Source organism: Myotis nattereri (assembly GCF_964212035.1).
Source record: "Myotis nattereri genome assembly, chromosome: 14".
NCBI classification, from domain to species: domain Eukaryota; kingdom Metazoa; phylum Chordata; class Mammalia; order Chiroptera; family Vespertilionidae; genus Myotis; species Myotis nattereri.
The window spans coordinates 7,020,568-7,034,950 of NC_138089.1; the positions used below are offsets into that span (position 1 = coordinate 7,020,568).

The 14,383-nt window shown below is 44.9% G+C and overlaps 1 protein-coding gene across 7 annotated transcripts in view; it reads right to left on the reverse strand.

Moving 5' to 3' along the window:
• MITF (melanocyte inducing transcription factor) overlaps positions 1–14,383 on the reverse strand; it is a gene marked incomplete at its 5' end in the record, with an annotated part of 240,918 nt that overhangs the window by 98,335 nt on the left and 128,200 nt on the right. The window contains one exon of one of the 7 annotated variants that reach the window (XM_081105626.1): positions 4,059–4,117. The exons of 5 other annotated variants lie outside the window; for them this stretch is intronic. In XM_081105626.1, the coding sequence (XP_080961752.1) occupies positions 4,059–4,114 (56 nt within the window). Of the gene's footprint in view, positions 1–4,058; positions 4,118–14,383 lie in introns of those variants that run through there. One more of the 7 variants, XM_081105627.1, reaches the window with a different exon arrangement.

The following is a 14,383-nucleotide window of genomic DNA, read 5'->3' on the forward strand; positions in this document are numbered from 1 at the left end:
AGAACAGAACAGAGACCCCAGAAATTGACCCAAGCCATTATGCTCAATTAATATTTGACAAAGGAGGCAAGAGCATAGAATGGAGTCAAGACAGTCACTTCAATAAATGGTGTTGGAAAAACTAGACAGATAAAAGCAAAAAAAAAAAAATGAAACTAGACCACCAACTCACACCATACACAACAATAAACTAAAACTGAATAAAAGACTTAAATGTACGACGGGAAACCATAAAAATCTTAGGAGAATCCATGGGCAGTAAAATATCAGACATATCTCATAGCAATATCTTTACCGACACATCTCTTAAGACAATGGAAACTAAGGAGAAAATAAACAAGTGGGACGACATCAAAATAAAAAGCTTCTGCAGAGCAAAAGAAACCATTAACAAAACAACAAGAGATCCCACTGCATGGGAAAACATATTTGCCAATGTTATCTCCGATAACGGTTTAATCTCCAAAATTTACAGGGAACTCATACAACTTAATAAAAGGAAGATAAACAATCCAGCAAAAACAATGGGCAAAGGACCTAAATAGATACTTTTCGAAAGTGGACATACACAAGGTCAAGAGACATATGAAAACATGCTCAAAGTCACTAATCATCTGAGAGATGCAAATCAAAACAACAATGAGGTGCCATCTCACACTCCTGTCAGAATGGCTATCATCAACAAATCAACAAACAAGTGCTGGCAAGGATGTGGAGAAAAAGGAACCCTTGTGCACTGCTGGTGGGAATGCAGACTGGTGCAGCCACTGTGAAGAACAGTATGGAGTTTCCTCAAAAAGTTAAAAACGGAACTCCCATTTCACCCAGTGATCCCACTTCTGGGAATATATCCCAAGAAACCAGAAACACCAATCAGAAAAGACATATGCACCCCTATGTTCATAGCAGCAGAATTTATAATAGCTAAGATTTCGAAACAGCCTAAGTGCCCATCAGCAGATGAGTGGATTAAAAAGCTGTGGTACATCTACACAATGGAATACTATGCTGCTGTAAAAAAGAAAGAACTCTTACCATTTGCAACAGCATGGACGGACCTGGAGAACATTATGCTAAGAAAAATAATCCAGTTGGAGAAAGATAAATATCACATGATCTCACTCATTTGTGGAATATAATGAACAACTGATGAACAAAAATAGATACAGAGACACAGAAGCATCGAACAGACAGTCAAACCTTAGAGGGAAGTCAGGGGAAGGGAGGCGTGGTAAGAGATCAACCAAAGGACTTGTGTGCATGCATATAAGTATAACCAATGGACACAGACAGTAGGGGAATAAAGGCATGTGCTAGGGGGCAGGGGTGGGCGGGGAGAAGTCAATGAGGGGGAAAGGAGACATATGTAATACTTTCAACAATAAAGAATTAAAAAGAAAGAGAGAGATATAGGATTCTTTGAAACTTCTGCCATCATGTTCCCTGGAATTTGTAATGGCAGGAGCCCCAGCAGCCATAGTGGACCATGACGATGAGGCCCCTAAACTTAGTGATGGAGCTGGAATATACCTGGTTATTCATGAAGACAGGAATTTTTGTTTTATTCACATTTCTATTCCCCAGCACCTAGAAGAATATGTAGCACATAGTAGGATGAATAAATACATGTTCAATGGGTAAATTTGATGTCTCTATCCTAACAAATACCCCACCTCATAAAGTCAGATAATACTAGAACCTTGGTGTTGGAAGACCTTCACTCAAACCATTTGCTTAAATCATCCAGTGACAGAGATATGTTTTTTCCAAGGAGATCTGAGTTCTAGAGATCATATTTCCTTAATTCTAAGACAAATTTTCCCTTTGCACTTTAATACTTTCCAAATCAAAACAGATCTTATAATCAATGTATATATTTAATAGAGTTTTCTCCTCCCTCAAACAGTTGCCTTATAATCAATAGCTAATTCAACATAAGGAAATACACTTGATAGACAACTCTGTAGCATTGGACTCGCCGTGGCCCCTCAATAGCTGAAATGAGTTAAAGTTTGGGTAATTCAGAAATCTGGCCTTGGAGAAACCCGTCCATAAAAAGGCAGAGGAAGAAATGTCAACTGATTCAGGATCTTGAATGAAAATCCACAGGATAGACAGGGAGCAGCATAGGCCCTGGAGCTGGCACACCCAGGCTGACTCCTGGGTCTCCCCCCTCAGCTATGTGACTTCACCTGCCCACACCTCCATGTTCTCATTTGCAAAACAGGCAGGAAAAAGTACCTGTCATCCAGCGGATATAAGAAGCAAATGTGTTAATGAGCCGAGGTCAACACCCCATATAGACAGTCAGTAAAAGCTTGGCTAGGACTTCTTCGCCATGCGTTTTAATTCCTGCACTCGCACCCTTTGAACATCTCAGCATCTCACAACTAGTGGAAACTGAAGTGATTTTTCTAGGAAGCCCAAACTCTTAGAATGTTGCTATGCTGCGCCTTTCTTTCCTAGAGGGAAATACAAAAGAAACAATTAACTCATAGTGTGCGCCCTCCCTGAAATAACAGGCACAAAGAAGTTAATGGGCAACAGCTCAGTGGACAAGGTCTGTCAGCGATATGTGCTAAGAATTTCATTCTGCGAGTCTGCAGGGGAAGCATGCTCCCACGGCAAGTATTTCTGTTAACCAGAACAAAACTTCAAAGTAATTAAGCAAAAAGTAGTTGAAATCAAGATGAACTTGGGCACTCATTCAAGGGTGACAACACCACTGTGCATCAGAATGACACGTTTAGCCATTCACAACATCCAGCAATTTAAAATTAATATTTTAAAAATTATTACGTTATAGAGGACATTCTTATGAAGTATGAATCACAAGGGGTGATTATCATTTCACTATTATCTGCTTTACAAAGTAGAAATTTAAACGTTTTTAGCATGATGCCATTTTAAAGACATAATTATATATGTATACACTTTGTTCATAGAAATTATCTATCATTTTAAAGAGATAAGTAATTAAACTGTTTTAATGACATACAGCATGAAAAAAATCTATAAAAGTAAACTCGATGCAGCAAAAACAGCACAAGAAATTTGAAATCATTTTAATAGCTTCTATAAGATCTTTTAAGATATACCTACTGAAAATGAACTTGAGCCACATTTAAATTTGTGGGAATTTTCTTTCAAGAATCAGATTCTCAAAATAGTTCAGCTACATTTAGTATTTTTCCATTATTCTTGCCGTCTTTAAACACTTTCACAAGCTGCTGAACATAATGCTTTCCTGACTTAATCAGAGCCTCTCTCATGACCCAGGAACGCTCAGTAAATAATTATTAAGCCCAGAGGTGGCTTTTGCATAAGTTGATTTGCCTGAATGCCTATTCACCCAGGAACACAGCTCTTAGTATTATTTGCAAATCTTGTCACCTAACATTGAAAGTAAATGTTAAAGAAGGTGGGGAGAGGTATCATCCATTTAGTATTTCTCCATCTTAGTACTTTTTTTTTGAAACTATTTCAGAATTTGTTCTACATGTATATGCCCAGCAGATGATTCTGATGTTTGGATGTTTTGTTTTCCTCTCAAAGAGAAAACAATCAATATATAGAAATGCAAATGATATGTTTATTAATGCAACTGTTACCATTCCAGTCAGGAGTGAAAAAGAAGAAAAACCCAAGTGTCTGCAAAGGGAAAGTTCTAACAAATGTTACTATTAAGCACACTTTTTTTTCCTGAGAAAATCCTTTCCAATTCCTAACAAGCTAGACTACAGTCTACCTTGTAATCATAAATCAAGCCCTGTTCGGAGATTTTTGCAAGCAGTCATTTTTGAGAATTATTAATTTAACACCAACATTCAATTTTAAACAGAAAGGCAAAGAGGCTAGCATTCTGATTCCCCCTAATTTCTCTCTTCTCTTTGTCATGCCCACCTACAGGCACAGTGCAAGCTGAATAAAACCACAAGGAACAGTTCCAGTGTTTTAACTCCCAATAAAACCTTCCCTTTCTCTGGCCTTCCCCTTAAAACAAAAATAACTCCTGCTAAGTGGTCCCTGGATTATTTCCAGAATAAGACTTCACTTACAGATGCAAGCTCTCAAAGGCACAGGGCATGAACATCTGAACTCTCAGCGCCTCCATCTTTTTCCTTTAAGGTGTTCTGCAAGCCCTTGGCGAGGAGTGAAAGTCAAAGTTAGTCCTGGCACTGGCTGTGTCACTAGGGGTGGCTCCTGATAAGGCCCTAGAAACTCCAATCCAAACACAGCTCCTGCTAAAAGGTGCCTGGTGTCTGTCTGCAACAGCAGACCTGTTTAATCCAGTACCTACTGTACCTGCAGGACAAAAGTGCTGCCTCACACAGCACAGGGCTCTGCAAGGACCCAGGCGGCCAGGCCGGCGCGGGCCCACTCAACCCTCCGGAGTGCAGGGACTGCTGAGGCTTGCGGTGCTGACCATGCTTAGAGGACAAGAAAGGAGAGATAACTTCACATAGCAGAGAGTTTTAACACTTTACAGAGTCACAGAATCCAGGCAAGCTGGGGGGGCTGCTGAGCCCCTTCTTGGCTGAGGGATCTCCAGCATCCACTCATCACACACCACTGGCTGTCCTGCCCTGCCCCTGTGAGCAGGCACTTTTGGAACCACAGCCACCCCTAGTGACACAGTATAAATTCTTGGGGTTCATAGTGCAGTGGGACACATATAAGTAACCACACACATGACATGTAATGACTACTCCAGGAGCTGGACAAGCCTCTGAGGCATGGGTCAGGAAAGGCTTCCCTTAAGGCAGGACCTGGGCTGACATCTGAGTAGAGGAGTGTCCTGAGAAGGGGTAACAACATGCTCTCCTGCTGGCAGCAGTCCTTACCCTCAGACCCCAAGAACCCAAGAAGGTGGCCCTTGCCCAGTCCTGGGGGAGTCAGAGGCAAGCTGCTTCATATCGTGGGTACCACCTTTCAGGACATGCACATCTTTAGGCCATAAATCGGTGTGTTCTTAGACTGTTGTGCAATTAAATTCTAAACATACTTGATTACAAGAAAAAAAAACACAGAAACACATGTTCTTAAAAGACACTAAAGGCCAACATGAAAACAGCAATGTTACCAAGTGCTGATGCTGCTCCTGTGGACTCGCACAGCAGAGATGCCTGCAGTGATGAAAACAGGCTCTTTCTCCCCACACGTAACTCAAAGGCCAGAACAGAGGCGTCCGGCAGTGCCAGCTGCGACCCTGGGCAAGCCCCTTACCTCTCTGCCTAAGAGTTTGTCCCAGGAAGTGGCTGGAAAACAATACAGTCTCTATAAGCTAGAATCAATCTCAAATTCCATACTGTAATGAAATTATCTTCCTAAAACTTCCCTTTTATAATCAGAAACATCTAGCCAGGAGTCTCAAACAAGCTATTTCCAGCTTTTTTTATTTTGTTCATTTTTCATTCATTCATTCTTTGTTTAGTATATACTTCTGGATCACCGACTACGTCAGGCACAGTATAAATTCTTGGGGTTCATAGTGCAGTGGGACACATATAAGTAACCACACACATGACATGTAATGACTACTCCAGGAGCTGGACAAGCCTCTGAGGCACGGGTCAGGAAAGGCTTCCCTTAAGGCAGGACCTGGGCTGACATCTGAGTGGAGGAGTGTCCTGAGAAGGGGTAACAACATGGCAGAAGCCCTCAGGTGGGAAGTTAGAAGGAAGACCCATGTGCCTGACGGGCACAGAGCGCAGAAAAGGCCGAGATCAAAGCCGTGCCTGCCCGAGCTTGTAGGACCTGGTGGCCAAAAAAGGGGAGTTGGTTTTGATCCAAGATGAGAGGGAACACTGCCACGTTGTAAACAGGGGAGCCATGGGCTCAGATCTGAGTCTTTAGAAAGGCCCCTCTGGCTGCTGTATTGAGAACCAAATGAAGAAGGGGCAAGACTGGCCATTGCCGGTACTGGTGGGAGGCAGACAGCTCACGGGAGGAGGGCAGGAGGCAGGAAGGGGTGCACAGAGAGCAGATTACTATAAAATTAAAGACCAATAACTAGGAAGAGGGAAGGGGTGAGGAACCCCCTCCTGCCTCTGGCACGAAACGGCAGGAAAATGAACAACGCAGTTCTGGTGTCAACATATCCAGGTGGAAACGCCGCCCTTATAGATCCCAGGACATTACAGGTGCAGATTACTGAGTTTCTGTGCCTGGATTCTTCACCAGAGGAAGGGAGAGGCCATCCACCGGTTCTGGTTCCGGTTAGAGACAGAGGCAACAGCACGTGCCAGGCAACCGGCATGGTCTCTGACACACAGCAAAGTGGTCCATTGAAAAATGGCTCTCACGTGCGGTCAGGCCTGTTATCCCAGACCCCCTTTCCCAGAAACAGGGCAAGTGTGAGATCGAGGGAAATGGAGAGCGCAGGGATTACCATATCAGGACATTAGGGGGTTGCTTTTAAAGAGCTGAGCTGGCCTCTCTCCCCCTTGGGCACTATTTGTAACTGCATAAAGTGACAAGGTACCAGGTACATTTTAGAACTGAAACCCTGATGTATTACACGCTTACACACAGAATAAGTCTGTGCCCTGCACAGGCTCTCAGTGTAGACCATGAAACCACCAGCAGGAACTCCACTCCTCCAGGGAGGGGCCTACGATGGTGCCAATGCTCCCTGGCATGTTCACACAATGACACTGCCTGCTTTTTATCCTGAGCAACCCACCACCCCAAGAAAGCTATCCATTGACCATTTATATCACATTTAAGTACAATTACTTCTGAGGTGCCTATGTCCTACTTATGAACGATATTCTGGAAAGATCTTACTGCACCTGTGCTCCACAGGAATCTGCATGGACACAGCAAGGCAATGTCCACCAGCAAACGCACAGAAGCGGGACTTCAGTGTGCATATCTGCCACCACCCACACAATTCTTGAAGTGGTGCACACCCTCCCCCCCAGGATGAGACTGCTCCCCAAGTGGTCACCCCATTACTCTGCAGATGTCCTCTGAGTGGCAGGAGCCACACAGTCTGGTTTCCATTGTATCCCTGACAGTCCATGGTTGGTGTTGACTAAATACCTTTAAAATGAATTACTCTATAATACATAAGCAACTCTCTTGTACACATTTTCACTATCCACATGAGTATCCTAAGTGTATATCTAATCTAATAAAAGAGAAACATGGTAATTGGCGTACGACCGCTACCCTTCCCACTGGCTAATCAGGGAAATATGCATATTAACTGCCAGCCAAGATGGCGGCCGGCAGCCAGGTAGCTTGAAACTAACATGAGGCTTGCTTGCTTCAGTGACGGAGGACTCCAACGTTCCCCGCCTGCCACTGCAGGCCTCTGAACTGCAACTCTAAGCAACTATGTAACAAATATAGAAGCTAAACAAAACCCCAGAAACCTGATTTAGTCCCGGGCTTCAGCCAGCAGGATCGCAACATTGTAAGCAAAGGCCAGAAACCTACTTTCAGCAGTGGAGGCCTAAGAGCTGGAGCCAAGCCTCAAAGCTAAAGCTGGCCCAGAATAAAAAAAGAAAAAAAGGAGCGGTTTGGAGCTTCAGTCACCCCCAGCCTGAAAACAGCCCTCAGCCCCTCACCCAGATTGGCCAGGCACCCCAGTGGGGACCCCCACCCTGAAGGGTGTGTGACCAGCTGCAAACAGCCATCATCCCCTCACCCAGGCTGGCCAGGCAGCCCAGTGGGGACCCCCACCCTGATCCAGGACACCCTTCAGGGCAAACCAGCCGGCACCCACCCGTGCACCAGGCCTCTACCCTATATAGTAAAAGGGTAATATACCTCCCAGCACCGGGATCAGCGGAGCCAAGAGGCCTCCCGGCACCGGGATCAGTGTGACAGGGGGCAGCGCCCAAACCCCCTGATCGCCCTGCGGCTCTGTGTGAGACAGGGAGCGGGGCCACAACCTCCTTATCCACCCTGCTCTGTTCGTGACAAGGGAAGGCGCCCCAACCCCCTGATCAGCCCTGCTCTGTGCCTGATAGGGGGGAGCTCCCCAACCCCCTGATCGCCCTGTGGCTCTGTGTGTGACAGGGTGCGGTGCCCCAACCCCCTCCCCCCCACGGGCCCTGCTCTCTGTGTGATGGGGTAGAGCCATAACCTCCCCATCGGCCCTGCCCTGAGTGTGAGAGTGGCGGCGCCCCAACCCCCTGATCGGCCCTGCTCTGTGGGTGATAGAGGGCGGCGCCCCAACCCCCTGATGGGCCCTGCTCTGTGCGTGACAGGGTACAGAGCCCCAACCCCCTGATGGGCCCTGCTCTGTGAGTGACGGGGCAGTGCCCCAACCCCCTGATTGGCCCTGCTCTGTGCATGACAGGGGGTGGCGCCGCAACCTCCCCATCGACCCTGCCTTGAGTGTGACAGGGGATGGTGTCCCACCCCCCAATCGGCCCTACCCTCAGCGTGACTGAGGGTGGCATCACAACCTCCCGATCACCCTGCTCTGTGCATGACAGGGGGCGGCGCCCCAACTCCCCAATCGGCCCTGCTCTGAGCCCGACCAGGGGCTGCACCTAGGGACTGGGCCTGCCCTCTGCCACCCGGGAGCAGGCCTAAGCCAGCAGGTCATTATCTCCCGAGGGGTCCCAGACTGCGAGAGGGCACAGGCCAGGCTGAAGGACCCCCTCTACCCCCCAAGTGCACAAATTTTTGTGCACCAGGCCTCTAGTATCTATATATATAAAAAGCTAATATGCTAAGTGTCCTTCCGACAGGTAGCTATGATCCGCACTGATCACCTGGGGCCAGATGCTCAACGCAGGAGCTGCCGAGCTGCAGTGACTTGGCAGCGGTGGTTCTTGGGCGATGCACCTGGAAACCAGAGAGGAAGGAGTCCAATCCCTCATGTGGCCGCGAGATTCCACCTTCGGCCGTGGGTTATGTTGTTGCTGGGACACTGTTGCCCCGAATCTGGTTTACTGCACACTTGCATTTGAGTTCCACGCCCTGTACAACAGCAACTTTGCAGAGTGCCCTCTTGCACTCTGGGACCCCTCAGGGGATGTCAGAGAGCCAGTTTTGGCCCGATCCCTGCAGGCCAGGTGGAGGGATCCTACCTGCTGGAGGGACCCCACTCACTCCGCCTATGCCCTTTGAGTCATGGCACCACCCCAGGTGTGGCTGGCAGGGGAGGGACTGCGGGAGGTCCGTTCCAGGGTGTGTCCGGCCAGTCTTACTCAGTTCCACCCCGACAGCCACCTTCTAATTAATTTCCTTTCAATGTGCATGAATCCGTACACTGGGTCACTAGTAAATGTATATTTGTACACACACACACACACACACACACTAGGTTAATACACAAATCCTAATTTAAACACAAACTAAAACATGATGGTAAAGAAAAAGGAATATTTTAAAAAATGAAACACTGAATGCAAAGTGGAAATATTACCTGTATTATAATGCATTTCAAATTTTAATTACTATTCCTCGCCCCGAATTCCAGCAAATCAACTAGAGTTGGCAGAATTTTTACTGGCCTTTTAAAGATGGCCTTGACTGAAATGGACCCTAAAACGATCAATCATCCTAGAGAGAGCCAATTTTTTCTTTGGCTATAAAATTTGGGCCTCAGAATCGTTTTGGAGGAAAAACTCAGTCACTGTGTTGAATGGGTTAGAGAAGAGATAAGAGGCGACTTGTTATCCTTTCCAAAACGCTGCTGGAGGAAAGTAGAAACACTGCTTCATCACAGTCGGGATTCCTCTGATTTTATTTGGGTATCGAACGCTTTACTGCCCCAATGCACACAGCCTTCTTCCATCTTTCCTTCTGACAGCCACTGCCCTTCTTGGTGAGCTCACACCTCCGCACTGCCTCAAGCAGCCAGCACTGAGGGCTTGCTCCGCGCAGGCACTGTAAGGACCCAGGGACCAGCTCCTCCTCACAGCAGAGGAAGCATCACCAGGTTTCACGGGTCTCCACTGTGGACGGCTCCCAAACCTATAGTCCTACAGAAGCAGCTGGGACCCCTCTCCCCACACCGCCCTCTTAAAATGAACTCAAGAGCATTTAAAAGCCTAAATGTCAGGGATTTTTCCTGAAACAAACAGGGGCATGGTTTGGAATTCTGGGATTTTTTTTAAAGATTTCTTAATAAAAGTCTAATGCAGCGGTTTTCAACCTGTGGGTCGCAACCCCACAGGGGTTGCCTAAGACCATCCTGCATATCAGATATTTACATTATGATTCATAACAGTAGCAAAATTACAGTTATGAAGTAGCAACGAAAATAATTTTATGGTTGAGGGTCATCACAACATGAGGAACTGTATTAAAGGTTCGCGGCATTAGGAAGGTTGAGAACCACTGGTAATGTAAAGTCAGGCCTGGGAACCAGTAATATATAATGTAACATAATGCCCCTAATTATACACAATATATTATTTGTAGACAGCTCTCTAAGGGTGGCAGTAAAACCTTCAAGAATGTAAGCTCCCTTTCTTTGCTGAATAAAGAAGTCTTTACTGGTACAGTTTGATTCTTTAAAGTGTCCACGTGGAATTACTATGGATGTCTTTTGACTGTTCAGTGAAAGCCTTCCTATGAGGGGAGGAAGAGTACCATGACATGGTTAGAAAGCCCCAGGAGTCCTCGCTCCACACCAACCCCTCTCCGCACACGGCACTAAGCTCACGTGCTGGGGATAGCGAGATGCCACGGAACGGCCTGACTCCAGCACCCATGGCGCTCCAGCTGTGAGGACACTGTTCTCAGTGCTGCAGGGAAGACAACAGTGAGGGTGTGAGAGGGTCGGCTTTCAAGGGGCTCCCACCAGAGAACCCCAACCCCCAGGCGCAGACCTGTCACGGACAGAGTGCGATGAGGGGCTCCTTCCCAGAGCCACTCCTTCATCTTCCAGGTAAGGGCTCACAGGGTTACACTTCTTCCCCAGGGAGTCTTCCCTGCCCATCTTACCTGAAGCAGAAACACCCACTTCTGTTCTGTGCTTTCTCAGCAAATGCATCTTTCTTTTATGGAACTTAATCCAACTGGTAATCATTTCATTTGTTTAATTGTCTTTTATCCTTGAGAGCAGGGTCCTTTGTATTTATTTCATTCTCAGTGACTGGCATATAGTATAAGTGCTCAATAAATATTTGAGGGATGGGAGGAGAGGAGGGAGGGAGGGAAGGAGGGAGGGAGGGAAATGATCAGGTAAGGAAGGACCCATGAAGCATAATTTGAGGGTGGCACTTAACTAATTAGGAAGGAAGTCAACAGGCATAAATGAGACACACAATTGTATACTCTTTGAAGCCTTGTAGTTGCTGAACACAACTAACTTTCCATAAAGTACTGGGATACAAAGTTACAAGGAATGGATTTAGCAGTGCTAATTTGACAATCTTACAGCAGTGCCTAAAGGACAGTTAATGACTACCTAGTTGCAAAAGTAACTGTTCAGTATACTCAATCACCTTCATCTCTTCCATCCCGTTTCTATTTTTTTCTACCACCAAGAACAAGTCTCTCAGTAGCAATGATGGTACTCGCTGTAGCTGGCACAAAACAGATGCCCTTTATGTCTTAAAGGAAAATGCAGACAAGACCAAAAGGATCCCAGATAAACCGACTGAAGCTCATGCAACATTATTAAAGAACTATTCAGATGTTTGCACAAACATCCAAAGGGAAAAATTAATGTTTTTTAAAAATTGTTTGGAAAAATTTGTCCTAAGAATAAAAGTACAATCTACAAAGAGGTATCTCAAATTCCCTCTGAAGTAATTTTTTAAGCAACTGAAGGGAGAAATGCATGAAATAATAGGTTGGACTTTCTTTTAATATAACAATCAATACACCAGATTAATGTCCTATCTTGAACTCCCTGATATTCTCTCTTAAGGTTCACTTTAAAAGAAACATTTGTTCCTCATTAAAGGAATATTTGGAGGCTGTTTCTTATCTATAAAAGGCAACAGAGTGTTTGCAATAAGCAGATCACAACCTATAATATAAACAAAATTCATGAGACAGCACGAAGGTGGAGAGGGAACCACTGAGGAGATCAGGCCATTTTGAAGGCAAATTCTTCAAATGACAAATTTAGTAAAACTGCAACTTACTTTAGGTAAATAAACAGGAGAAGATGATGTTGCTGCCACTGTGGGGGGCAAAGTTATTCACAATATGATTTCACAATAAATAATATCTTCTACTTCAATACTTTAAATTTATGGAGTATTTCTCTCCATCTGGTAATCATCTCCTAACTCACTTAAAAATAAAAATGTGTTGCCCTGGCCAGTTTGCGGACTAAAGGGTCCCAGGTTCGATTCCAGCCAAGGCCACATGCCTGGGTTGTGGGCTCGATCCCCAGTAGGGGGCATGCAGGAGGCAGCTGATCAATGGTTCTCTCTCATCACTGGTGTTTCTATCTATCTCTATCCCTCTCCCTTCCTCTCTAAAACTATCCATTTAAAAATAAATAAAAAATAAAAAATGTGGACCTCTCTTTCACTGTGGTATCTTTTAAAAATTAAAGATTAAAAAAAGCAACTGAACCTTGACCACCAACTTACACCATACACAAAGATAAACTCAAAATGGATAAAGAACTTAAATGTAAGACAGGAAACCATAAAAACCTTAGAGCAAACCACAGAAAGCAAAATATCAGACATTTGTCGTAGCAATATCTTTACCAATACAGCTCCTAGGACAATGGAAATTAAGGAGAAAATAAAGAAATGGGACTACATCAAAATAAAAAGCTTCTGCACTGCAAAAGAAACCATCAACAGAACAAGAAAACCCACTGCATGGTAGAACATATTTGCCAATGTTATCTCCGATAACGGTTTAATCTCCAAAATTTACAGGGAACTCATACAACTTAACAAGAGGAAGATAAACAATCCAGCCAAACAATGGGCAAAGGACCTAAATAGACACTTTTCAAAAGAGAACATACAAAAGACCGAGAGACATATGAAAACATGCTCAAGGTCACTAATCATCTGAGAGATGCAAATCAAAACAAGAATGAGGTACCATCTCACACTGTCAGAATGGCTATCATCAACAAATCAACAAATAACAAGTGCTGGAGAGGATGTGGAGAAAAGGGAACCCTCTTGCACTGCTGGTGGGAATGCAGACTGGTGCAGCCACTGTGGAGAACAGTATGGAGTTTCCTCAAATAGTTAAAAATGGAACTGCCATTTGACCCAGTGATGCCACCTCTAGGACTATATCCCAAGAAATCAGAAATACCAATCAGAAAGGACATATGCACCCTTATGTACCTAGCAGTACAATTTACAATACCTAAGATTTGGAAACAGCCTAAGTGCCCACCAGCAAATGAATGGATTAAAAAACTGTGGTACATGTACACAATGGAATACTACGCTGCTGTAAAAAAAAAAATTACCATTTGCAACAGCATGGATGGGTATGGAGAGCACTATGCTAAGCGAAATAAGCCAATTGGAGAAAGATAAATACCACATGATCTCACCTATTTGTGGAATATAGTGAACAACATAAACCGATGAACAAAAATAGATCCAAGACAGGGAAGCATTGAACTGACTGTCAAACCTCACATGGAAGCTGAGGGGGGAGGGAGGGGGTAAAAGGTTAACCAAAGGACTTGTATGCATGCATATAAACATTACCAATAGACACAGTCACTAGGGGGTGAGGGCATGTGCTGGGGGGTGGAAGTGGCCAGAGAGAGGTCAATGGAGGAAAAAAATTATATTGTAATAGCTATGTATGGGCCGGGGGGGGCGGGGTACTTGAAATATTAGGGCAGGGGTCCTCAAACTACGGCCCACGGGCCACATGCAAATACAAATATTATATTTGCTCCTGTTTTGTTTTTTTTACTTCAAAATAAGATATGTGCAGTGTGCATAGGAATTTGTTCATAGTTTTTTTTTAAACTATAGTCCGGCCCTCCAACGGTCTGAGGGACAGTGAACTGGCCCCCTGTTTAAAAAGTTTGAGGACCCCTGTATTAGGGGGACCACTCTGTAAAGTATATGATTGTCTAAGCACTATGTTGTGCACCTGAAACTAATACAGAATAATATTGAATGTGAGCTATAATGGAAAAAAAGAAGAAAATGAGCATGCAGGATGTCTGCCATCCTCTGAAGAGTGTTGAGGTTGAAGTAGGAGCATATGCCACCATCACCATCACATCATTTCTCTTCTTCCAAGCAAGAGTCAAGACATTAAGATGTGTTAAAGCAGCATGATGCTCAGTGATTAGAAGTGGCCTCCACGGGCCACCTTAGCTCAGGGTCTGGATGCTAAGGAAGGTAACCCCATCTTCCCAAGTTTCCATCTCTAAATGAGATACCAGGGCATGAGTAGCTCAAAGGACCACCCAAATCCTTCATGGTCCCAGGAGGAGCTGGAAAGGGGA